Source organism: Pelodiscus sinensis, chromosome 31 (assembly GCF_049634645.1).
Source record: "Pelodiscus sinensis isolate JC-2024 chromosome 31, ASM4963464v1, whole genome shotgun sequence".
In the NCBI taxonomy this organism is placed as follows: Eukaryota; Metazoa; Chordata; order Testudines; family Trionychidae; genus Pelodiscus; species Pelodiscus sinensis.
This window is the reverse complement of record NC_134741.1, coordinates 6,092,331-6,117,455: the sequence shown is the minus strand read 5'-3', so window position 1 is coordinate 6,117,455 and position 25,125 is coordinate 6,092,331. Positions and strand designations below refer to the sequence as shown.

The 25,125-nt window shown below is 50.5% G+C and overlaps 1 protein-coding gene and 5 non-coding genes across 9 annotated transcripts in view; 4 read left to right on the top strand and 2 right to left on the bottom strand.

Annotated features, from left to right (window-relative positions):
• The first annotated feature begins 881 nt into the window (after positions 1–881).
• On the top strand, positions 882–997 carry LOC142821681 (U5 spliceosomal RNA). The gene has a single exon (XR_012898370.1). It is a non-coding gene; the product is annotated as a U5 spliceosomal RNA (small nuclear RNA).
• A 3,635-nt stretch (positions 998–4,632) lies between these two features.
• Positions 4,633–4,794, top strand: LOC112543680 (U1 spliceosomal RNA). Its single transcript, XR_012898385.1, has one exon. It is a non-coding gene; the product is annotated as a U1 spliceosomal RNA (small nuclear RNA).
• Positions 4,795–10,696: 5,902 nt separating this feature from the next.
• Positions 10,697–10,769, bottom strand: TRNAA-AGC (transfer RNA alanine (anticodon AGC)). The gene has a single exon. It is a non-coding gene; the product is annotated as a tRNA-Ala (tRNA).
• A 1,597-nt stretch (positions 10,770–12,366) lies between these two features.
• Positions 12,367–12,438, top strand: TRNAC-GCA (transfer RNA cysteine (anticodon GCA)). The gene has a single exon. It is a non-coding gene; the product is annotated as a tRNA-Cys (tRNA).
• A 722-nt stretch (positions 12,439–13,160) lies between these two features.
• TRNAS-AGA (transfer RNA serine (anticodon AGA)) lies at positions 13,161–13,242 on the top strand. The gene has a single exon. It is a non-coding gene; the product is annotated as a tRNA-Ser (tRNA).
• Positions 13,243–18,599: 5,357 nt separating this feature from the next.
• Positions 18,600–25,125, bottom strand: part of LOC142821611 (uncharacterized) — a 201,383-nt gene continuing 194,857 nt past the window's right edge. For 3 of the 4 annotated variants that reach the window (XM_075913130.1, XM_075913131.1, XM_075913129.1), the window contains 2 exons: positions 23,890–24,003; positions 18,600–23,008 (listed from right to left, as the gene is read on the bottom strand). In XM_075913130.1, coding sequence (XP_075769245.1) covers positions 21,480–23,008; positions 23,890–24,003 — 1,643 coding nt within the window. In that variant the 3' untranslated portion in view covers positions 18,600–21,479. The remainder of the gene's footprint in view (positions 23,009–23,889; positions 24,004–25,125) is intronic. The other variant, XM_075913132.1, reaches the window with a different exon arrangement.

Sequence of the window (25,125 nt, the reverse complement as noted above, 5' to 3'; positions counted from 1 at the left end):
CTGGGATTAGGTGGCCCTGGAACCAGGCCCCTAGAGTAGCATTGTGGCCAGGGGGCTCTGACCCACAGGGGGGCTGGCCCCATAGCCCAGGGCCTGGGAGTCTGGTCAGCAAGTGAGACTTGCCCGTCAGTCCAAGCTGCTTTCTCCCCGGCTGCCGTTCCTGCCTGTCCCGTGCCAGCGCCGCACACGGACCAGTGGGGCAGGACAGGGGGTGTCAGTGGGGCCCTGCTCTCAGTCCATCCCTCACAGGCCCTGTGGGCTGCTGGAAGGCTGAGCCCGTCGCCCAGGCCTGACGCGGGGATGGAACATGGGGCACGTTTCCCCCTGTGAGCGTGTGCAGGGGCAGGAGGGAGCCACATGGGCCTGGCTGAAGGTTTTGTGCTGGGGCTGGAGGCTTGAGCCCGAGCTGTCGGTCTCAGCGGGACTTGCTCCTCCCCCCTCTCCTGCCTTGCTGCCTCCTTTGGCCAGCAGTGCTCAGGGGCAGCCGGGAGAGCCGGCACCAAGGGCAGAGGAGGCCGAGGCACAAGCCCCTCAGCGCCCGGAACAGCGGTGGGACCGGCAGCAGCTGCCCAGCCCGGCCCACGACAGCGAGCTAGGGGCTGCAGCCGCAGCTCGGAGATCTGGGCTCCTCCACGCGCTCGGGTGTACCCAGGGTGCTCATTTACATACCCACGATGCATTGCGCACAGTGATTCGCCATCCGCGTCCATGGGGCAGAATTTGCTCCTAAAGCCCCTGGCTCCCATGCAAAACTCGGGCTATCAGCACGGCAGAGCAACAGGCTGCAGAAGGGGTGGGGATTTGCAGATGGTCCGATGTAGCCACCGTGAGTTGAGAAACAGATGCCGTTTTTCTGGCTGCACCTCTGCAGCAACTGCAGTATACTCTGGTTTCTCTTCAAATTGTATAAATCTTTTGCCTTTTTCTAAAGATTTCCGTGGAGAGGAACATTTATGAGTTTATACTCAATTTTTTGAGGCTTCACTCTGGTGAAGCTACCCAATGGTGTGAAAAAACAGAACTCATCTATTAGTTTTTGTAGAGATCTGTAGATGCCCGTGTTTCTTTGAAAATGTTGTTGTACCTTATAGTGTGCTACCTTTTTTAATAGTAGCAATTGTGTTTAGTCTAGTTTTTTAATGGAAAAGTTTTCTGTTAAAAGCATTTTTGGAAGAGCATCTAAATTGGCACGGACACTTTCCCCCAAAAGCACTTTTTGTGGAAAAGCATCCGTGCCAACCTAGACGCACTTTTCCGCAAAAAAGTCCCATCGCCATTTTCACGATCGGGGCTTTTTTGCGGAAAACAAATCTGGGCTGTCTACACTGGCCCTTTTGCTCAAAAGTTTTGCACAAAAGGACTTTTGCCGGAACCGGAGCAGCATAGTATTTCCGCAAGAACACTGACAATCTTACGTGAGATTGTCAGTGCTTTTGCCTAAATTTAAGCTGCCAGTGTAGACTGCTGGCAAGTTTTTCTGGAAAAGCGGCTGATTTTCCAGAAAAACTGGCCAGTTTAGTCACAGCCTTCCGTTAAAAGCATTTGTGGAAAATCATGCCAGTCTAGACGTAGCCAAGGGATACAATCAAAAAAAGTGAACACCTTTAAAAAAGACAAATCAAATTTCAGAACAGAGGAGAGATGGGAGGGGGGAGGTAAATGTCTGTGAGCTAATGATATTAGAGGTGATAATTGGGGAAGCTATCTTTGTAATGGGTAAGATAATGTATATAACTGGACAAACGTCTCAGATGCTTCTCCAAAGAATCAATGCACACAAAAGGGATATCAGACAGTATCACAAAGAAAAACAGTGTTTTGCCATTTCAACCAGACATGGCATTGTCTCAACGACTTGATTACCTGCATACTGCTTGGCTACGTCTACACTGGCATGATTTTTCGAAAATGCTTTTAACGGAAAAGTTTTCCATTAAAAGTATTTTCAGAAAAGCACATCTAGATTGGCAGGATGCTTTTCCGCAAAAGCACTTTTTGCAGAAAAGCGTCCGAGCCAATCTAGACGTGGTTTTCCACAAAAAAGCCCCAATCGCCATTTTCGCGATTGGGGCTTTTTTGCGGAAAACAGTACTGTGCTGTTTACACTGGCCCTCTTGCGCAAATGATGTGTGCAAAAAGGCTTTTGCCCGAACGGGAGCAGCACAGTATTTCCACAAGAACACTGACGATCTTACATGAGATCGTCAGTGTTCTTGCGGTAATTCAAGCAGCCAGTATAGACAGCTGGCAAGTTTTTCCGCAAAATCAAATGATTTTGCGGAAAAACTTGCCAGTCTAGATACAGCCCTTCAAAGGCATTTTACCACCAGACTTGAAAGAGAAACCTCTGAATTGTCATTCATGCTTAAATTTGACGCTTTACACCCGGGCTGCGTCTAGATTGGCATGATTTTCCGGAAATGCTTTTAACGGAAAAGTTTTCCTTTAAAAGCATTTTCGGAACAGAGCGTCTAGATTGGCACAGACGCTTTTCCGCAAAAGCACTTTTTGTGGAAAAGCGTCTGTGGCCAATCTAGATGTGCTTTTGTGCAAAACAAAACAAACCTCCGCTGTCTACACTGGCCCTTTTGCGTAAAAGAGACTTTTGCCCAAACTAGAGGGCTACGTCTACACTGGCCCCTTTTCCGTAAGGGGCATGTAAATTTCACCTATCGTCGTAGGGAAATCCGCGGGGGATTTAAATATCCCCCGCGGCATTTAAATAAAAATGGCCGCCGCTTTTTTCCGGCTTTTAAAAAAGCCGGAAAAGAGCGTCTAGACTGGCCCCGATCCTCCGGAAAAAGCGCCCTTTTCCGGAGGGTCTTATTCTTACTTTGAAGTAAGAATAAGACCCTCCGGAAAAGGGCGCTTTTTCCGGAGGATCGGGGCCAGTCTAGACGCTCTTTTCCGGCTTTTTTAAAAGCCGGAAAAAAGCGGCGGCCATTTTTATTTAAATGCCGCGGGGGATATTTAAATCCCCCGCGGATTTCCCTACGACGATAGGTGAAATTTACATGCCCCTTACGGAAAAGGGGCCAGTGTAGACGTAGCCGAGCAGCATAGTATTTCCGCAAAAAGCACTGATTTCTTACAATAGGAAGTCAGTGCTTTTGCGGAATTTCAAGCGGCCAGTATAGACAGCTGGCAAGTTTTTCCAGAAAAGTGGCTGATTTTCCAGAAAAACTGGCCAGTCTAGACACAGCTCTGCAGGGGAGGGACCAGCACCAGAGGAGAGAGGCAGGGCAGGTGTGTAGAGGGAGGTGTTAGGAGAGGGGATGAGGAGGGGTAGCTCACATGATCAGTGTGGGGCTACTGGAGGAGTGGGCATGGAGGGGGGACGACCCCTTTTTTCTATTTTTTCTCCCAAGGGGAGGCCCCGTGATATCGTGCTGCCCTGGGCCCCGCAAAACTCTCATCTGCCCCTGCTGCCAGGGAGGGAAGCCTCATCGGCCCCATTTTGCCAAAGGGAGAAGGGAGGCCCAGAAGAGCCGGGGTGACGTGCCCAGGGTTAGCCAGGAGGGCTGGAGGAGTGGGGCATGTGTGTGTGCAGGAGGGGGAAGGGGAGGGGGAGCGGAAAGGGCAGATGCTTCTCCTAGAGGGAGGGGGAAAGATTCCTGTGCCTCCCTGGAGGACTCCTGCCTTCTCCCCCCCACCCCACACCCGCTTCCTTCTTGCCCCCCTAGTGTGCTCCGGGGCTACGTCTACACTGGCATGATTTTCCAGAAATGCTTAAAACGGAACAGTTTTCCATTATAAGTATTTCCGGAAAAAGCGCGTCTACATTGGCAGGATGCTTTTCCCGAAAAAGCACTTTTTCCGGAACAGCGTCTGTGCCAATGTAGACGCGCTTTTCCGCAAAAAAGCCCCGATCGTCATTTTCGCGATTGGGGCTTTTTTGCAGAAAACACTACTGTGCTGTTTACACTGGGCCTTTTCCGGAACAGTTTTCTGGAAAAAGGACTTTCCAGAGCAGCATAGTATTTCCGGAAAAGCGGCTGATTTCTTACAATAGATCATCTGTGCTTTTCCGGAAATTCAAGGGGCCAGTGTAGACAGCTGGCAAGTTATTCCGGAAAAGCGTCTGATTTTCTGGAATAAGTGGCCAGTGTAGACAGAGCCCGGATGTGCCCGGCTCCGGAGGGCGATGGGCCCGGCTGGGCCAGGGGTGTCGGGGTGAGAGCGGAAGCCACACGGACCCGGTGCCTCCCGAGTGGCGGCTCCTGCCCGAGCCAGCCCCTGCTGGGTGTGCTGGCCGCAGCCGGGGAGAGCGCCGGCGGGGTCAGGAGTCGGGGTGCAGCAACGCTGCCGGGCTCCTTGCCACCGAAGCCGGACTCAAGCCACAGAGGCGATAGAGCGCCGGGCCCGGGCAGACAGGCGGGCGGGGCATGTCCTGGGCGGAGAGGCGGAGCGGTGTGAGCATGTATGCAGATGCGGGTGCAAGCGGAGGCTTGTGGGAGCGGGAGTGTGCTGGCAAGCAGGGCCCGCCTTGGGCACGCAGGGCTCGGTGTGGATGTCGGGGGCGGCTTGAGGGCAGGTGTGGACGGTAGGGGAGCGTTTGGGGTGCGGCGGTGTGGGTGCGCGAGGCGATGTCCACCGTGATGTGAAAGGGTTTGAGCAGTGGGGGGGTAGGCGGTGGTTGTGTGCCAGGGGAGATACCATGATCATGGAAGTGGTTTTCTCAGGTGAGGCTCATCCATTACACTGTAGGTGTGATGACCCCTGTGATTTCCCTAATGTGGGAAACTCAACTGCATAATTTGTGGTAGTGGGGGACTGTGTTCACACTTTCCCCTGGTGCTTGCTGTGAACAATAGATTGACAAATGACCAAGGCAAATGGAGAGGAAATGTTGTTGCTCCTGTTCTTGCTCCTTTTTCTTTCTGCGGTGAGCATTGTTAGTTTTCTGCATTTTTCTCTGCTCGGTCCATATTCTATGCTCAGGCTTGGCTTGGCCCAGCCTGCCCTGTGGGGGGGGCTCTTTTTCTGCTGTTTTCTGGGAAGCACATCACTTTTCTAGGCCTTTGATGCCCCTTTTCAGCCATCCTGGTCACCTTACAGGAAGTTTCTCCTAACAACCGGCCGGCCAGCCCTCGCTGCAGCCCTAGCCCCAGCCCCTTGCTTCTTGTCCTGGCCCCCTCCCCCCGAGCTTCAGAAGAACCAGAAGTTCTCCCTTCTCTGCCTAGCAGCCTTTTATGGCCCTGAAAACTCTTAGCAGCTCCCCTCTAGCAGACTCCCTTCCAATCTTCTACACCCCGCACAGTCAGTTTCTCTTGCATTTTTCTGCATTCCCTGTCTCCGATTTGTATGAGTCTGCCTCCCTTCCCGCCCACAGGGTACAATGCTCCAGCTAGGCCTAATCCTCACTGTGTAAAGCGGAAGAATTACTTTTCCTGTCTTGCGCACGACGCTGTTGCTTCCGCTAACGCGCCCCAGAACGATGTTCGCTGCTCTGGCAACCCGTTTACCGCTCTCGACTCCCGTTTACCTCGTGGTCCGCTGTGACAGCCAGCCTCTCCCTGGCCCTCTCCCCTGCTGTGCCGATTCTTATCCACAGTATTCCTTCCTAGACAGCCGTTTCCCATTCTCTGTCTCTCTCTCTCTCTGCCACCGTGCACGTGGGCGCAAGCAACAGATCGATCATTCGTAAGCGGAGTACTTTGCATTTGGCCTTATTGAACTTCATTGTAGTCTCTCCAAACCATTTCTCCGCTTTGTCCAGATCATTTCGAATTGCGAGGATCCCGTCCTCCACAGCACCTGCAACCCCTCCCAGCTCGGGGTCCTCCGCAGTCTTGATAAGCGTACTCTCTACGCCACCCATCGAAATGGCCGAGGAAGGGAACCGGGCCCACAAGGAATCCCTGCCAGACCCCCGCTCGTTATGCCCTTCCAGTGAGGCTGGGCATTACGGCGATAACTATTCCCCGGGAATGGTATCTCTGACCCTTTAGCAGCCCCCTGACGGTAGCTCCGTCTAGTTTGTGTTTGGCTAGCGAGTGCGTTCGTGCGCAAGTAACGCGGGACGGTACCCACAGCTTTCCTGAAGACAGCAGATATACCCTTTTGATAGGTTGCCCCTTCCCCCTCTTCGGGAATCTTTCCCGCCTGCCGCGAGTTTTCTAAAATAATCCTCCATATCTCAGATGTCACCCCAGTCAGCTCCTTGAGTACGGGGGAGGAGATGCATTTCATCACACTGCCTCGGTATCTCGGCCTTTGCAACATCCTCCGGCCTAGGCCCCAACTCCGCGGCTGCCGGGAAACAGATTACTGGGGCTACGTCTACATTGGCACCCTTTTCCGGAAATGCTTAAAATGGACCAGTTTTCCGTTATACGTATTTCCGGAAAAAGCGCGTCTACATTGGCAGGATGCTTTTCCAGAAAAGCACTTTTCCCGAAAGAGCGTCCATGCCAATGTAGACGCGCTTTTCCGCAAAAAAGCCCCGATAGTCATTTTCGTGATCGGGGCTTTTTTGCGGAAAAGACTACTGGGCTGTCTACACTGGCCCTTTTCCGGAACAGTTTTTCCAGAAAAGGACTTTTGCCCGAACGGGAGCAGCATAGTTTTTCCGGAAAAACAATGACCATTTTACATTAGATCGTCATGGCTTTTCCGGAAAAGCAAGCGGCCAGTGTAGACAGCTGGCAAGTTATTCTGGAAAAGCGGCTGCTTTTCCAGAATAAGTGGCCAGTGTAGACACAGCTACACTGTTGATAAGCAGTTTTTTGCCAGACAAAATGCTGTTAACGAAGTTTTCTCTACCCATCTTGAGTTGTGTTTCTTATTTGGTGACAGTGGGTGTCATTAGGATCCAACCCCATTCTCACAGCCTAGTGTGATGCTATTCAAATGTCATTTAGACATAATGTGACTCTGGGCTTTACAGCTAATTGCTGCTACTCTTCAGTCTGGCTACAGAAGAAGGCTTTAGTTTAGGACTACCAGATAGCTACAGAAAAACCACTTTGTTACAGAGAACCTTTCTAAGCATAAAATACCAGGACCCAGAGCACAGTAACCAACTGCAAAGGGACTCCAACTCTCAGTCTTCTGATTCAAAGTCAGATGCCTTATCCATTAGGCGACACAGTCTTAGCTTGCTTAGAAATGGACATCTTGACATGTGTAAGTAGGCAGTAGTCGAGCGAATCCATCCAGTTTTATTATTATCCTTGTATGGGGGCTTAGAAATCACGTCTGAGCTGGTGAATTATTTTTATTTTGTGTAACTAAGGATTGCATCCCGGGGATTTTTCCTGAGTCTATGTCACTTCATGGCTATCTACCACCTAGGCTATCTCTATACTGCACCTCTCTTCCACAAACGCATATGGAAATGAGGCACTGATTAGCATATTTCTGTGGTTTATTTACATAATTAATTAGGGTCCATTTTTGCACAAAAAGGAGCTGTGGAGACTCGGGCGCTTCCTGCCTCCTGCTTCACCTGGCACCAGTCTGCCCTGGGCTGCTCTGTGCTTAGGGCTGTTTGTTGGTTCCATGATGTAAGGGGTAGCCCTCAGGATTCTGCAGACTGAGTTCAAATCTCAGTGCAGTATTCATTGGCGGGTTGCTGCAAAACCCTTCCGTTCCCTGTGCTTTGCTTTCCTTGTCCTCAGGCTGGTGAGAAGATAATTTTGTGCCTCCTGCTGGGTGTCTGATGCCCACTGGTGCTCCATTTTTTGTCTGGCTGGCTCAGCAGGAGGCTGGGATGTGCTGGGGCCATGGAACATATGAGCCTGGCTAGAGATGCAGGGGACTGAGTTTGTGTTTCTCGCTGATGTTCTCACATCTGCTCCCAGCAGCTGCCAGGCTCTGCCTAGTGGCCTCCGGGGCTAAAGGGAGGGAGTCTCAGGACCAGGCTTCAGGGAATGTGTGTTCCCTGCTTCTGAGAAAGGAAAAGAAACCTGTTCTACTCCCTGCGCTGGCTCTAGGCTGAGGGAAATCGACTCAACACACCTTGGTTGTGGAGCTATTGCCTTGGGCATAGGAACAGCACAAGTGAGAAGCTAGACCAAGGGTCACTCAAGTGGTTTATTTTTTGTGGATCTTCCCCTCCTGCAGCCTTAGAGACTCTGGAACAAAAAAGACACATGAGAAGAACCCAACTTTCTTTCCTTGTGAGCTAGCTCAGGTTTCACTCAGGGGTCTTTCTGCATGTGAAGTACCTGTGACAACCCCTGCGCTGCTGGGTTCTTCTGACCCTCATCTACGATGCCGCCCACTTGGGGTAGCACTTGCCTTGATACTTGTAGAAGGGCCAATCTGGACAAATCAACATTTCTCAGGCACCCTTCCCTAGCTCAGCTGGCAGAGCAGATGGCTGGAGGGTTTGCTTGTCAAGTCACTCTTAGGTTGCTCGTTCCACTCCTGCTTGAAGAAGAGAGCCTTTTCCCTAGAGCCCAGTCTGAGCACAAGGTGGTTGCCTTGGGTCCATGTTTTCAGAGCCCTGAACTGACTATAAGATTGTGGGTACCAGCTGCCAATCACATTTCCTGGGCTGCACAGGCCTTGAGACCCTGGAGGGAAATGGGGAATGGCTGCACTTTGGAATTCAGAGATGTTGTCTGCAACCATCATTTAGCACGGTTTTAGAGACACTTTTCATTTTTCAGAAGAGGCTTTTCCGACATTTGGCCCATCTACAGGGACCCAAAAGTGGGAAAAACCTCCTCTTTCGGACAAGCCCTTATTCCTAATAAAATGAGGAATACAGGCCTTCCGAAAGAACACGCCCACTTTTTATGGAAAGTGATCTGAAAAAGTGGACTAGTTCCCTGGATGCGGCAAAGTTTTTCCGGGACACGAGAGGTATCCTGGAAAAACTCAGTAATATAGACATAGCCAAGCAGGGCACCATGGCTCAACTGGCTAAAACAGAAACCAGACACACAGCGGGTTTGAGCTCATACCAGCTGCGGGACGGGTGTGCCTGGTTTATGGGCATTGGCACAGGACAGTTCATTTAAAGAATCCAAACAATAGACCTCCAGAATGCGACGGAATTGGAGAGATAAATGTTCCCATTAAACAGACACTCTCCCCAGAGGGCACTTGGACTTAAACCAAGGACCACTTAATCTGTAGTGAAACACTCTACTGTGAGCTATACCCCATGCTCAACACCTGCATGCAGCCCATATTGAGAACGGGGCAGGGACCAAGAGGCTTTTGTGTAACACACATCTCAGGTGGGATGGCCCCTCACTCACGCCAGATAGTGACTGGTCCTAACAAGGTCTAGAGAAGTAGTGGGGGCGGGGAGGTCATCGTGTTCCCTGCTCTTGCTCGGCCTCTTCCCCCAAAGCCTTCACCAAGGGTTAGTAACAGACTATTTGTCCCAGTTGAAATCCAGCAGAAGAAGCCTTAGCAGGTGTGGCTGTGGCGTACTGGTTATCTCTGGTTCTCTGGTTCAATCCTAGGCTTTGGCATGTCTCTCGGTGCAGCAGGGCCCTCTCTGCTCCCCTTGTCATGCTCGTGCCCTGTCATATCCCCTCATCCATCCTGGCAGCAGCCCACCTTTGCTTCTAAACCTCCCTCAGATTGGCTGCTTCTGCTTCCTTGGCTAAAGTCCCTCCCCCTGTGCGTGTGGCTGGCAGGGATTGCTAGAGGGATCCATTTACATGTAGCTTCACTGAAACCCCCCTCATTGGCCTGCACCCAGGTCAGTCCATGTGTGTTAAAGGGCCTCAGGGAGCACAGAGCAGAGGGATCCCCTCGACACACACACACAGTCCCAGCCCCAAGCCTCCCCCATATCCCAGATCCTGTGCCCTGACTTCTCTACCCTCCCACATCCTCACCCCTGCCCTGAGCCCCCCCCCACTCTCACACACTCCCCAAATCCCTGCCTTGAGCCTCCCACACTCCACATTTTAATTTCTTACAGGTACTGTCCTATCACAACCCCTCCCCCAACTTCCTGCCTTGAGCCTCCCCCCGCCCAAGGGGTGGTGCCCAGTAGAACAGTCCCTGTGAGAAATGTGTCACTTTCACCCCTGGGAGCAGCTCAGCCATGCAAAGGGGCTGCCTGGGGCAGGACATTAGCCCTGGAGGGCAGGGGTGGGTGTGGCAGTGACATCATAAGGGCCTTTTGCAGCCCCTCAGCTTATTGGCTAAAGGAGGTTGGGAGGTGATGACCTCACAGAGAGTCCATGACAATAGCCAGGTGGGACAGGCTGCAGGGCAGGGGCCATCTCAGAGCCCCCCCATGGCTTTGCTGCAGGGAGTCTCCTCGAGATCTGCCCTTGAGGCCTTTTCGGAGCCTTCTCCTTTCCCACGACTAACTGACCTAGATGACAGACGTCCCTGTGGAGAAGGGACGTGCCTCCAAGAAGGCCACTGTAAATGCAGCAGGGGAATTAGCTCAAGTGGTAGAGCGCTTGCTTAGCATGCGAGAGGCAGTGGGATCGATGCCCACATTCTCCAACTGTGGCTCAGCTCTTACCCCTTATTTTCACGCAAGGCAGGCAGCAGGCAGAGCCGGCCCAATGCACCAGCCTCCCAGGGCAGGGGAGGCCAAGGCACAAGCAGCTGCCTGGCCTAATTTATCTGGCTTCCCCAGGTTGGCACCCAGGGGCATTATCAGCTGAGGTTTCCCCCCTCCCCGTCTGTCACATGAGCGTTGGGCTCATCAACAGGCTGGTCAGCAGCAGCTGCAGTTACCTGGGCACCGCAATAAGAGAAGAGCTTCTGTTTCTACCTGGCTTTGAACCGGGGACCTTTTGCATGCTAGGCAAACGTGATAACCACAACACCACAGAAACACATTTCAAGGGAGGGGACTTGTCTGACTGTTCTGTTCCTGGCTCTTTCTAACACCCTGCTCTGCAGGGGAGGGGGATGCTCCTTGTGTACACTCCACCTCTTGTTCTCAGGGAAGCTGGGGTGAAAAGCTGCTAGACTCCTGCCCTCCTGGGCCAAGCCCTGACAGAGGTAGCAGGATTCGCTCCCATCTTCTTCTGCCTATGCCCTGGTGTTGAGGGGCCAGCCCCTTTCCTGCTGCCCAGGAGTCAGGACTCAGGACCCTTCCCCAAATATACAACCCCCCCAGAGACCCTCTGTTCAGCTCATACTGTCTGGTTGCGTCCAGCATGGGCTGAGCAGGTGACCTGACCAACAGCTGGGAGAGCATCAGGCACCTGACCACAAGTCTGATCAGTCTGGGGACCAAGCTCCATTGGGCCTCACACACCCAGCACAGGAGTAAAACTGCCTCTGGGGAACCTCAGGACAAGGAATGTAAAACCCACAGAGCACAAGGAGCTCACAGCAGCCAGCCCAGCAGGTCCCACTGAGACTTGAACTCAGATTGCAGGATTCAAAGTCCTGAGTGCTGCCTCTTACACCATGGGACCTACATATACAGCTTCTGCTGGGGACCTGGGATAGTCAGGTCTCAGGCTGGCCTCTGCTCTCTTGGCTTCCCACCAAGGCTATGTCTACACTCGCAGCTTCTTGCGCGAGTAATATGCAAATGAGGCTAAGCATGGAATATCTCCAAGCCTCATTTGCATACCTAATGAGACACCATTTTTTTCAGAAGAGGCTTTTGCCCAAGAAGGAGTTACATCTATTACTTTTCAGGAAGAACAGCATTGCGTAAGAGGGTTTTTCTTGCACAAGAGGGGCAGTGTAGACGCTCCTTCTTGCGCAAGAGCCTCTTCTGAAAAAAATGGTGGCTCATTAGGTATGCAAATGAGGGTCAGCTAGATTCCATGCTTAGCCTCATTTGCATATTACTCGCGCAAGAAGCCGCGAGTGTAGACATAGCCCAACAGTTTCATCTCTCAGGACTCTCTGGCTACATCTCCACGGCACATTTATTTTGGAATAAGCTATTCTTGAACAGTGATTTCAAAATAGCACGTCTACACTGCAGGGAAACTTCAGAATGAGTCCGAGTCAGGCTCCGCTAATGTAGACGAGTTATCTCGATTTAGAGCCCTGGTAGAAATAACTTAGAATGGGCCTAGGGAGGGGCCATTTTGAAATAGCGGAAGTGGAGCATCTCCACAAGCATTATTCTGAAATAGCTAATTGGGAATAGGTATTATTCTTTGTAGAATGAGGTTTACAGAAGTTGGAATAAGCCATCTAATACTTCAGATTATTTCACATTAACAGAATTGCTGCACAGACTTTGGCATTGTTATTCTAAATGGCCATATTCCAAAATAACTTTTCTGTGTAGACAGAACCTCTGTCCTGCCCCAGCTCTGCTGCGTTCAGGACAAATTCCTCGTTAGGGTCCATCACAGTCTGGGCTCAGTGAGGGTCCATCCCACCTGAGATGTGTGTTACACAAAAGCCTTGTGTTCCCTGCCCAGTGCCCAACACGGGCTGCAGGTATGTGTTTTGTGTGGGGGAGTAGCTCAGTGGCAGAGTGTTTGACTGCAGATCAAGTGGTCCTTGGTTCAAATCCAAGTGCCCCCTTAGGAAATCTTCCTTCAATAAACATTTACCTCTCCAGTTCTACTGCCTCCTGGAATTCTGTTGTATGTGGACTCTTTAAATGAATACAAACCATTAATGTTTTCTGGCACCAATACACATAAACCAGGCAAACCTGTTCCTCAGCTGGAACCAGCTCAAACCCGCTGTGTGTCTAGTTTGCATTTCCAGCAATTCAACAAGGGTGTGATTTAGATGCCCATGGGCAGGTCATTGCTCTCCGTGGGCTGGGCTGTGCAGAAGAACAAGAACCACACCCAGCTGGGGAGGAAGGGCTGCGGTCAACCTTCTGGAGTTCGATTTAGTGAGTCCAACTAAGACCAGAGAGCACCTGACTAGCGGCCAGAAATCTGCTCTTGCTGCCTTTGGCTTCCTGCTGTGAGGCCATGGCCAAGCTCAACTGCAGGAAGCCGACTCCAGCTACATAAGGAGGGATGGTGGGAGGAGCAGACACATTGGCCAGGCACCACTAGGGGCTGCCTCCCTCACCTCCCCCGGACCTGGCAGGTACCTTGGCCAGCTTAGCCATGGGTCCGCTCTCTGGGACAGCGAACACGGACACAAGGCAGGATTCTCTCATTCTAGGACCATTTGTTGGTTTTTCACCTGTCACAGCTACAGACTAACAGGGCCCCACCGAAGGGAACGACTATGTGGCCCTCAGATCTTTTGTTTGCTGGTGCCCAGGCACTGCTGAGCTCACAGCTGTGATGGCTGAGTGGTTAAGGTGTTGGACTAGAAATCCAATAGGGTTTCCCTGCGCAGGTTCAAATTCTGCTTATAACAAGGCCTGTGTTTTGGCCACACCTTTAACCAGAGCAAAAAACCCCTGAGACACTCTCCCCATCCCCTGTCAATCCCCTTCTACTTCTTTCAGTGCCACGTCCAGACTGAAGAGGACACTCTTTCTACGAGGTAGAAGGGACGTGTCCAGAGAACAGGGTTTTCCAAAATTTGGTGCCATGTAGCAGCAGATGGCAGGAGCCAAAGAGGCTTGACAGCCTGTTCCATCCCAGCGCGCCGCCCTCCCAGCCCGCTGCTGCTCCAGGAGGGGGTGTCAAGCCATGTGCATCGGGGCATTGTGATGTCATATGTGATACCTGAGTGTTGCTCAGCACTGGTAGGAGACAGGGAGGGATAAAATGATCTAATGGCACCTGAAGCCTTTCAGAACAACTCCCAGCCCCAACCGCAAGATCCAGCCCTTCCCTCCATCCTCACTGGGGTCTGCTGGGAACTGTCTGGACTCAAGCCAACCCAGTTTCACCCTAAGGATTGCCTGTTCTGTAAAAGCTGCGCCCTGGAAATGAGAAAGCAGCTAAACTCCCCTACCTGCAATACCTGCTCCTGCCCAGCCCTCCTTGTTCCAGAGCCCACAACATCTCTGGGGCTGCCCAAGGCGCCTTTCTGAAAGGGCCACTTGTGGGACTGACACCTGTGGGCCGGCTAGCTCGGATGTTTAGGACGTGGTGCTCATATCACACAGATGCGTCTTAAGAGCAAGCCCCTTGTTTCAAACTATAATGGGCTCGCTATTCCGACATCCCTGCAAACCTCATGGCACGAGGAGCGAGGGGCGTTTTGGAATAGCGATTTATTTGAAAATAAGTGCTGTGTCGCGAGCACCAAATTACAAAATAAGCTATTTCAAAATTGACTCAAAATAAGCTACACAATTGCATTGCTTATTTTGAGCAATGGGATGCACCCCTAGTGAGTTAGAGCCCAGCTCTGCCCCCAGCTCCATACACCCACTGCTGCCTTGCAGGCTCATGTCCTGCCCCTGGCCAGCCCCTTGGAATGTGTGAGCTACTCTCCCTGCCCCCCTCACTCAGGGCTGGTTCTGGGCCTCAAGCAGGGAGCATCAGAGGTTGCTCAGGGTGCTACATTGTTAGGCCAGAGGCCCTCCTGTGGGGCCATAGAGCCAGGGAGAGATTCACTGAACAGGCCAAGGTCACTCAGTGAGTTAGAGCCAAGATCTGCCCCCAGCTCCCTTCCGCACCCACCGATGTGCTGACTCACTTGCTGCCATGGGGCTGTTTGCATTGGCCTCTTGTCTCTGGAACCAGGGTTAAGCCACAGCTGAGGCTCTGGGCAGGAGACTGGGTATGGGGGGGTCTGAGTGTGTGTTCCTCTGGCTCAGCTTTTCCCTTTCTTCTACCCCAGCAATTGCCCTGTTGCAAAGCAGAGGGAGAGGATGAGGAGCTAGCTGAACTTTGGGGCTCTGTGGTACAATGGTAAGCATGTTAGCTATCTAAGCAGCGGTGCTTGGAATGAACCCACCCAATTATTCAAAGGTTTTGGGTTCAAATCCCACCACAGTCACTTTTATATAATTTCCAGAGCAGCTTTTACAGAAGAGGCTGGACCTGCCCTTGTTGCATGATGGGAGTGACAGGGAGCTTGTGACAGGACCTCTCTGTAACATGCCTGTAACTCTAGTGTCTGGCTCTGACACTCCAGCAGTGGGGCCATCCAGCCCGATTCAGACCAGGCCGGTCGGAGCCTCTCGCGCTTATCAAGGGGAATTCTGCACTTGCAGCTTTGGGAGCAAGGGTCACATTGCAGAGCTCCCCCAGGGCCGTCCCATGGCATCGCCAGGCCGGCCTCCCGCACCCTCGGAAATGTGGCTGTGTTTTATCCTTCCCCTTCAGTAACAACCGGCCATTCCCCACCCAGCCCCAGCCACCGTTTGATCCTCTTCCTTACCCAAGCGCAGTGTGAGCGCCAGCATGGCTCCCTGATGAGGCTCAGCAGTGGTAGACACTTCCCTGGTTTCAGGAGAGAGACGAGATGTCAAGGCTCATGACTCGGAGTCAGCTACCGACACCCATGGAAAGCTGATTTTCAGAGGGGCCGATTGGCCCTTCTTGTGTATCTGGCTTCTTCAAATGTGCTTAATCAGGAGCTAAAAGTTGAAGAAGGGACATTTAGAAGGGTGAATTTCTGTCTCTGGAAGTGTTTTTTTTGTGCCCCAGTAGTCTAATAGGTAAAGCACTGATCTCTTGAACTGAGGTTTGCTGGTTCAAGTCCCATGTTGGGTGAGTTTGCTGTAACTGACAAGAAACTTTGTGCTCTGAGAGAGTTAGCAAGGACCCTTAGGGTGTGTCTAGACTACCGCTGAGTTCTGTTGACATAATGTCGACAGAACTCAGCAGTCTTGTCGACGCTGGTATACCTCATTTTACGAGGCATAACACCTTCTGTCGACAGAACTCTGTCGACAGAAGGTGTTATTGCCTGTAACATTGCGTCCAGACTACGGAGTTCTGTCGACAAAGCAGCTTGCTTTGTCGACAGTACTCAATGTGTCTGGACGCTCTTTGTCGAAGGAAGTTTTGTCGACTGTCGACAAAACGTCCGTCGACAAAACGCGGTAGTCTAGATGTACCCTTAGTGGCTGTCTCTGTCTACAAAAACTGTTCAGACCCCATCCTACTCATCACTGGTGTTAGGTGAAGATCTGAGTGCTAAAAGCCCAGGTATCCAAAGTCAGAAGCAAGGGTCTAGAAGGCCCAGGAGTGACAGCCAGAGGGAGGTGGCTGTTGCAGAGCAGTGTCTGTGTCTGTCTGGAGACAAAGCGGAGCCTGAGGATGAGAAGGCCCATGAGAGGCAGAGACTCCAGAGCAGTGGGGGGTAATTATTTGGTCTGACAGAAAATCCCCAGGCCCTGAGCATGGTGCGGGTGAAGCCCATGGGGCAGTTTGCCTGATGGGATTTGAGGACATGGAGAAGCTGGGAAACTCTTTGGGTGGATAACATCCCTAGCTGTGCTGTGCCCCGGGCTTCCTGGAATCAGCCGCTGATCAGTTTCAGCAGCAGCTGACTTGGGGACGCCTGGGTTTCTTAAGTTGAATCCGTATGTAAGTCAGAACTGGCGTCCAGATTCAGTCGCTGTTGAAACTGATCAGTTTCAGCAGCGGCTGACGCCAGTTCCGACTTACATACAGATTCAACTTAAGAACAAACCTACAGTCCCTATCTTGTACGTAACCCGGGGACTGCCTGTTTACTATATCTACTGGATCCCCCTTGTCTGCATGTTTGTTAACCCCTCCAAAGAACTCTAATAGATTACTAAGACATGATTTCCCTTTACAGAAACCATGTTGACTTTTGCCCAAATTATGTTCTTCTACGTGCCCCAATTTTATTCTTTACTATTTTATTCTTTACTATTGTTTTGACTAATTCGCCCGGTACTGAAGTTAGACTTATCGGTCTGTAATTGCCAGGATCACCTCTAGAGCCCTTTTTAAATATTGGTGTCACAGTAGCTACCTTCCAGTCATCAGGTACGGAAACCGATTTAAAGGATAGGTTACAAACCACAGATAATAGTTCAGCAATTTCCTATTTGAGTTCTTTTAGAACCCTTGGATGAATGCCATCTAATCCCGGAGATTTGTTAACATTAAGTTTTTCTATTTGTTCCAAAACCTCCTCTGATGACACTTCAATCCGGGACAGTCCCTCAGATTCATCACCCACAAAGTACGGTACAGATTTGGGAATCTTCCTATCGCCCACAGCCGTGAAGACTGAATTATCCCCATATTTCACATACAGTGCGACTCCACCACCCACCCGGCCTGCTCTAGCCTTCTGATATATTTTATATCCCAGTATGATTGTCCCCCACAGATTTTCCTCATTCCACCAGGTTTCAGTGATGCCTATTATGTCAATCTCCTCCTTTAATACAAGGTACTCTAGTTCACCCATCTTATTAGTCAGACTCCTAGCATTTGTGTAGCAGCACTTTAAAAATTTGCCACTGCTTATTTGTCTGCCCTTCTCTGATGCATTGGATTCCTTTATATGCAGTTGTTTGTCTACTCTGGCCCATGGTTTGTCCTCTCCCCTCCTTTCTTTCTGACTACAGCTTAGAGAATCTCTATCAATGGATTCTCCTCTAAGAGTAGTCTCCATCCGATTTACATGCATCTCCGCACCAATCGGCTTTCCCCCATCTCCTAGTTTAAAAACTGCTCTACGGTCTTTTTAATGTTTAGTGCCAGCAGTCTGCTTCCACCCTGGTTTAGATGGAGCCCATCCTTCCTGTATAGGCTCCCCCTCTCCCAAAAGTGTCCCCAGTTCCTAATAAATCCAAACCCCTCTTCCCTACACCATTGTCTCATCCACGCATTCAGACTCTGAAGCTCTGCCTGCCTACCTGGCCCTGCGTGTGGAATATATATATATATATATATATATCCAATAAACTCCAATAACTCCCAGAATCATGAAAACGACAAATCTTGTACCAAACAATTCAGTCGTGAGGATTATTAAGTCCTCTTTCCTTCGTGATCGTAAGTTATATCGTGGAGACTCTGTTTCTGTAGAATGTGTAACTCATTCTGCTGCAACTGGAGGTGCAGTAGCTGAGAACGGATGTAGATCAGCTGGAGGAGGTACCTTTTTGCAGTGCGATGTGTGTACCCAGCTCTGGAGTCCTTCACATTTTACAGCAGTGTGAGTGGGACTTTGTAAGGCCCTTTCCAGCGAGGCTGGAGGGCATTTTTCTGCTGGTGTGCCTTGATGCAGAGCCAGTCTCCAGGCTCTAAAGGATGACACGGCTCCGATACAAGTTCAAGAAGGGCTTCCTTGGCATGAGTGTGAATAGACCCTACACATTTCATTAAGGCTTTACAGTAACTTAACATAACATCATCTATTATATGTAGATCAAATTAATGCGGTGCTCTAAGCGGGGTGTGTAATAATCTCATAGGTCTACTGGTTAAAATTTTGTGGGGAGATAGCACGTTTCCAATTCCCTGTACCCCGATATACAATAAGGCCAAAGGTAATGCATCTGGCCAATTAAGGTCAGAGTCCTCACAGATTTTAGCTAATTTGGTCTTTAGGTCAGAGTTTTTTCTTTCTACCGCTCCACTGGACTGTGGATGGTATGCACAGTGTAAATGCTGTTGGATTCCTAGAGCAGCACATACCTTTTGAACTACTTGTCCTGTGAAATGAGTTCCCCGGTTACTGTCTAAAGAAAGAGGCACTCCGAACTGGGGGATTAATTCTCTGAAGAGTTTCTTGGCAACCATAGTAGCATCAGCATGTTTATAAGGATAAGCTTCTAACCATCCCGAAAACATATTAATGATCACAAGAATGTACTCATATCCACAAGATTTAGGCATTTATACAAAATCCATTTGTAAATTCACAAAGGGTCCCCACAGTGAGGGGTGTGCTGCAATTTTAGTTTTTACCCTTTGTCCAATGTTATGAGCTAAACAGATAGAGAAAGTACTGCAGTACTGTGCCACCACAGCAAGGAAATGTGGGGTGAACCAATCCTGCTGCACCGTGGCAATCATCCCCCCTGTGTTCATGTGGGCCACCGAGTGGGGCACACGTGCAAAGGTAGAGTAGGAGGGTTTGAGGCACAACCAGGTGGCCGGAGCGAGTTGGGGTGCAACAAGAAGCCCCGCCGCAGCCAGTCTGCTTTTTCAGTCTCAGGTGCCTTACCTTGTAGCCCAGTCAGTTCTGTGAGGGACGCCTACATAGGCTGGGCTACAGAAGGGCAGACAAGAACATGTTTAGGAGCCTGAGGGCCAGAAAGTGCTGCATTCTTTGCTGATTGATCAGCAAAGGCATTTTTATAGGTAACTTCATCAGAAGGGGCCAAGTGTGCATAACACTTGACAATAGTCAAGGAGGAGGGTAAAGGAAAGCACAAAGAAGTACATTTACAGAACAGCTATAGTAGATGGGGAAAACAGCAAAGGTAAGGAAGCCACGTTGCTTTCACAACTGTCTACAATTGTGGCTGATGGATGCCCCAGTCAGATACATTCACACACTCAAAAAACGCATGATTTAACAACTTGACTTATATACCAGACTCTCCCATCAGAACTTTCTTATTTCCAAACTCCTGACAGAACTGTGGGTTTTTTTTAAGCAGGCACACTGATTTTGTACTGACCTGAGTTTAAAGGTTCGGATCCAGCAATTCCACCAAGCACCTGAAGCCAACCAGAAGCCCTCTACTGATTCTCAAAGAAGGGATTTAAAAGGCCCCTCACCTTGCTTGTGGTGCCTGGAGTTAGGTAGGGAGTGGCCCATGGTTTTTCCCGAACGAAAAGCAGGATGTGTGGATCTGAGTCACGGCATCAGAATTGTCGTGGAATAAACACACCCTAGGTTTACGGTTCAGATCAGACAAAACCATTTTGATATCCCAGCTGGGGGTGGTGGTGTTGCAGATGGCAGGGAGTTACCCCTTACCGATACAAGCCTCTCCTCATACTCAAACATCTGAGATATTTATACCTTCTTACAAAGTCACAGTGGAAATTTACAGAGAAAAAAGGAAGTAAGGCACTTTACTCTTAGATGGTAACATCTGCTTGACCCGATAAAGTGCAAGCAGTGCGATTTTTTGTTTGTTTGTTTAACAGCATTGTGGTTTCCTGCTCAACTTGCTTAGGAAGTTCACTTCTGACGCAGGATACACTGCGTACAGTTCAGTCTTTGGCCAGGCTAGTGAGGCCTACCTCCACAGTATGTATTGGACATAAATATTTTAGTTAATTTAAAAGGGTACGTCTACACTACGTTAATTCGAACTAACTTAGTTCGAATTAGTTAATTCGAACTAAGCTAATTCGAACTAACAGATCTCGACTAAAAAACTAGTTTGAATTAGCGTTTTGATAATTCAAACTAGAATGTCCACATTAAGTGGACCCTGAACCAGGCTTAAGGATGGCCGGAAGCAGTGCCAGCAGGGCATCAGAGGAGGACTTAGACCGTGAAGATGCTGTCTCAGGCTAGCCGAGGGGTGTGCTTAAAGTGTCCCGACCTCCACCCCAGACAGACAGTTCTCAGGGGTGTCCCGCTTGCAAAGCAGTCCTGGCTTGGATTGCCCGGAGTACCCACACTGGGCACATCACAGCACTCGGCCATCAGAACGGCTGCACTTGCCGCAGGCTGCCATCTGGGGAGAGGGGGCAATTGGGGGGCTGTCCATACACAGCATCAACAGAGCCCATAGCCATAACTCCCCATACAAACTCCAAACAAGTACACAAATACCATACACAGAATCAGCACAATATCAGCTTTCGTTTGACACCTCAAACGGCCCACTTTGTACCAAATTTGGGGCAAACAGTTCCCCGTGATCACAGCAGTTATCTGTATGCTCACATTAAAATCCAATAATGTGATGGGGCCTCAAGAAAGGGTTGGGGTCTTAAGGAAGGATCTGGGATGCAGAAGCAGGCAGGTGTCTGGCCAGGGGGAAGATGCAATGTGTGGCCAGCAGAAAGGGTGCAAGAAAAAGAAAAAAGGAGGGTGTCAGTGTAAGCTGGGGGTGCTGGCGGAAAAGGAATTGAGGTGATTGGGAGGAAGTGTCTGGGAAGGTCAGCAAATATTACCTGGCTTTGGGCCCCCTTGCAGCAACATCTCCAGTCACACTGTCCTGGTCACCCTGGAGGGAGGCTCTGCTGCTGCAGCAGCAGCCACACAGACTAGGGCCAGCCCCGCACACCAGAGGCACCACTACTGCACCCATTCAGTCCAGGGCTGGAGGTGTTGCTGCTGCAGCCATGCAGCCCAGGACCAGCCCCAGAGGCACACCTGACATGGCCATGCGGCCCTTGAGGCCAGCAGTGCAGTGCCAGCAGTGCCTCTAGTGCCGGCCTCAGGTTGTATAGCAAAGACTCAGCCTAGCGCTGCCTCCTCTCTAGTGGTTAAAAAGCATGAAAAAGGGGTTGGGCTAAACTCTTTCCCCCTCAGTACATCTTCATTTGGAGGTGGGGCCTGGCACTGCCTTGTGAACAGGATCAAAGCCTTAGGTAGGCTGCATTCTGTCAACAGAGAAAAATTTTGCTCACCACCACTATACGGTTTCTCACCTATGTGGGTTCAACTATATGCAACAAGACTTGAACTCTCACTATAGCATTTCCCAAAGTCAGAGCAGTTAAAGGATTTCTCTTCTGTTAGAGTTCTCATGGATAACAAGGTGTGACTTCTGACTGCAGCATTTCCTACAGTGAGAACAGGTGAATAGCTTCTTCTGCATGGGTTTTCCTATGTCTAACAAGGGTTGAGGTCTGACTGAAGCTTTTCCCACAATCAGAGCAGCTGAAGGGTTTCTCCCCTGTGTGGGCCCTCCTATGGACAACAAGGGCTGAGGTCTGACTGAAGCTTTTCCCACAGTCAGAGCAGCTGAAGGGTTTCTCTCCTGTGTGGGCTCTCCTATGGATAACAAGGTATGACCGCCGACTGAAGCTTTTCCCACAGTCAGAGCAACCGAAGGGTTTCTCTCCTGTGTGAACTCTCCTATGGATAACAAGCTGTGACCGGTCATTGAATCTTTTCCCACAGTCAGAGCAGCTGAAGGGTCTCTCTCCTGTGTGGGCTCTCCTATGGGTAACAAGGTATGACTGCCGACTGAAGCTTTTCCCACAGTCAGAGCAGCTGAAGGGTTTCTCTCCTGTGTGGACTCTCCTATGGATAACAAGGTTTGACCTCTGACTGAAGCTTTTCCCACAGTCAGAGCAGCTGAAGGGTTTCTCTCCTGTGTGGACTCTCCTATGGATAACAAGGGTTGAGTTCTGACTGAAGCTTTTCCCACAGTCAGAGCAGCTGAAGGGTTTCTCTCTTGTGTGGGCTCTCCTATGGATAAAAAGGGCTGAGGTCTGACTGAATCTTTCCCCACAGTCAGAGCAGCTGAAGGGTTTCTCTTCTGTGTGGGCTCTCCTATGGCTAATAAGCTGTGACCATCGACTGAAGCTTTTCCCACAGTCAGAGCAGCTGAAAGGTTTCTCTCCTGTGTGGGTTATCCTATGTCTAACAAGGTGTGAACTGTGCCTGAAGCTTTTCCTACAGTCAGAGCAGCTGAAGGGTTTCTCTCCTGTGTGGACTCTCCTATGGATAACAAGGGTTGAGTTCTGACTGAAGCTTTTCCCACAGTCAGAGCAGCTGAAGGGTTTCTCTCTTGTGTGGACTCTCCTATGGAGGACAAGGTGTGAACACTGACTGAAGCTTTTCCCACAGTCAGAGCAGCTGAAAGGTTTCTCTCCTGTGTGGGTTCTCCTATGTCTAACAAGGTTTGACCTGTGCCTGAAGCTTTTCCCACAGTCAGGGCAGCTGAAGGGTTTTTCTCCCGTGTGAACTCTCCTATGTCTAACAAGGTGTGATCTCCGACTGAAGCTTTTCCCACAGTCAGAGCAGCTGAAGGGTTTCTCTTCTGAGTGGGCTCTTTCATGTTTAATAAGAGTTGCACAGTCACTGGAAGAACAAGGTGAATGTTGATGGGGGATTTTCTTTTGAACAGTTTTTGTGTTTGTTTTCAACCTTCTGCTCCTGTGACTGGATTTATCCTGTCCTGCTCCTGGATGGTTTCCCTGCTGTCTTTGTAGACTACGCTGACTGTCACAAGTCTCTCCTTGCTCAGGACTCTGAGAAACATGCCCTTCAGATCTTTCCACTAACACCCCACATGGAGCCATTTGCTCAGGTCCTTCCTCCTGAAGACTCCTCTCACTGTTCTCATTCAGCATCTCATCACCTGCTGGGATGGAGAGAGGAACCACACAGGAGTCATTAGGTTATACGAACAGGTGTGTTGTAAGCAAAACTCGTGAAGTCATTCTGCCGCTCTACTCTGCACTAGTTAGGCCTCAGCTGGAGTACTGTGTCCAGTTCTGGGCGCCACATTTCAAGAAAGATGTGGAGAAATTGGAAAGGGTACAGAGAAGAGCGACAAGAATGATTAAAGGTCTAGAGAACATGACCTATGAAGCCAGGCTTCATGAACTGGGCTTGTTTAGTTTGGAAAAAAGAAGATTAAGGGGGGACATGATAGCTGTTTTCAAATATCTAAAAGGGTGTCACAAGGAGGAAGGAGAAAATTTGTTTCTCTTGGTTTCTGAGGACAGGACAAGGAGTAATGGGCTTAAAGTGCAGCAAGGGAGGTTTAGATTGGACATTAGGAGAAAATTCCTAACTGTCAGGGTGGTCAAATATTGGAATAAATTGCCAAGGGAGGTGGTGGAATCTCCCTCTCTGGAGATATTTAAGAACAGGTTAGATAGACATCTGTCAGGGATGGTGTAGGTGGAGCTTGGTCCTGCCTTGAGGGCGGGGGGCTGGACTCGATGACCTCTCGAGGTCCCTTCCAGTCCTATAATTCTATGATTCAATGTGCTGAGCTGAAATAAAAATTCTGAATGGTGAATAGAAAATGGGGGAGAAACCCAAAGAATGACCGGAAAGATTCAATAATCATGAGCCGAGTTCACCCTGCTCCCCCATAACTATTTCCCCATCTGGCAGTCTCAGACTGGAGTAGATGACAGGCTGAAGGGCCAGTCAGACTTGATGAAAACACACAACCAAAATCTGCTATGAGAACACAGAAATTGGTTTGAGTCAGTTTAGCTGATTTCTCACCTGTGTGGGTATCACTGATGATCTCCCCTTCCTCACAGCCTTGGAGATCCGGGATCTGCAGCTCTTCCCTTTGCTTCATCCAGGAGAGCACATGAGCTTTAGAGACTGGAAATCCTATTCAGGGAGCAATTAACCAACTGCTGATCTTGTTCATTAAGGTCTGTGCCATTCCTGCTTCCAAAGCCAGGATCTGAGTCTCCTACCCAGAGAGGCTCCTTCCCCACCTTCCAGAGACTGGTCTCTGGCTGATACAAGATCCCTGGACACGATAATTCCATCCTTCCCCTGCCCCACCACCATATTGGAATAGCCCAGCTGACTCCCATGGGGAACTGAGCGCTCTGCTGCACTCTGCAGGATACAACTCAGTCTCCCTTAGGGCCTGTTCCATACTTGGGCAGGGCAGGAACACACTGCTCATAAGGGGAGAGCTCTAGGACTTTCAGGACTGACAGACACCCCTAGCCAGGACTCATATTTGAGCTGACACATGTCAGGTCTCTAGGGCTGGGAGGGAAAGGATCCAGCAGAGCTCTAGAGCCCTATGGGCTCTGCCCACAAAGCTCTTGGCTGGGGGCTGGACTTTCCCTGCTCTTGGGCTCAGATGCTCTACTTGAGCCAGAAGGAGGCAGGGAAATTGTCTGATCAAGAAAATGAATCCTTGGCTGGCCACTTCAGGCCCTGCCTATGGTCCACACTCCTGATCCTGACTGACTGTGCCATGGTGGGCCCTGTCAGCTGCCCACAACAGCTGTCAGTCCTGCAGACAGCCAGGGCAGTGCCGGCCTGTTCCTGTGGCCAGCCAAGGTGGAGACAGGATGGGCTGCTTCTCTGCTGCTTGTAGATGCTCCTGCAGCTCAACTCCCCTTCTGCAGCTTTGATTCTACTCTGCCAGTAGCAGCAGCCCTCCTCTTGTGGCCAATCGGGCCTGCCATTTGGTGCCTCTCTGGCTTGCACAGAATCTACCAGAGGCAAGGAAGGACTCTGAGTTGGCGCCTTCCTTCCAGGGGCTCAGCACAATAGCACAAGGGAACCCTACAGATGCTAAGAGCAGCTGCACCCAGCCCCACAACTCTGGTCCCTGCCATTCCTGCCTGGGCCCTTCCACTGACACTCCGGCCAAGGCACAACATGGGCAAGATGGTGGGAACCACAATGAGACCTTGGCTGTGGGAAGAGCAGCACCGCTATTATGTCACTGAACCTCCTCTCACACAGGAGCCAGGATTACTGGGG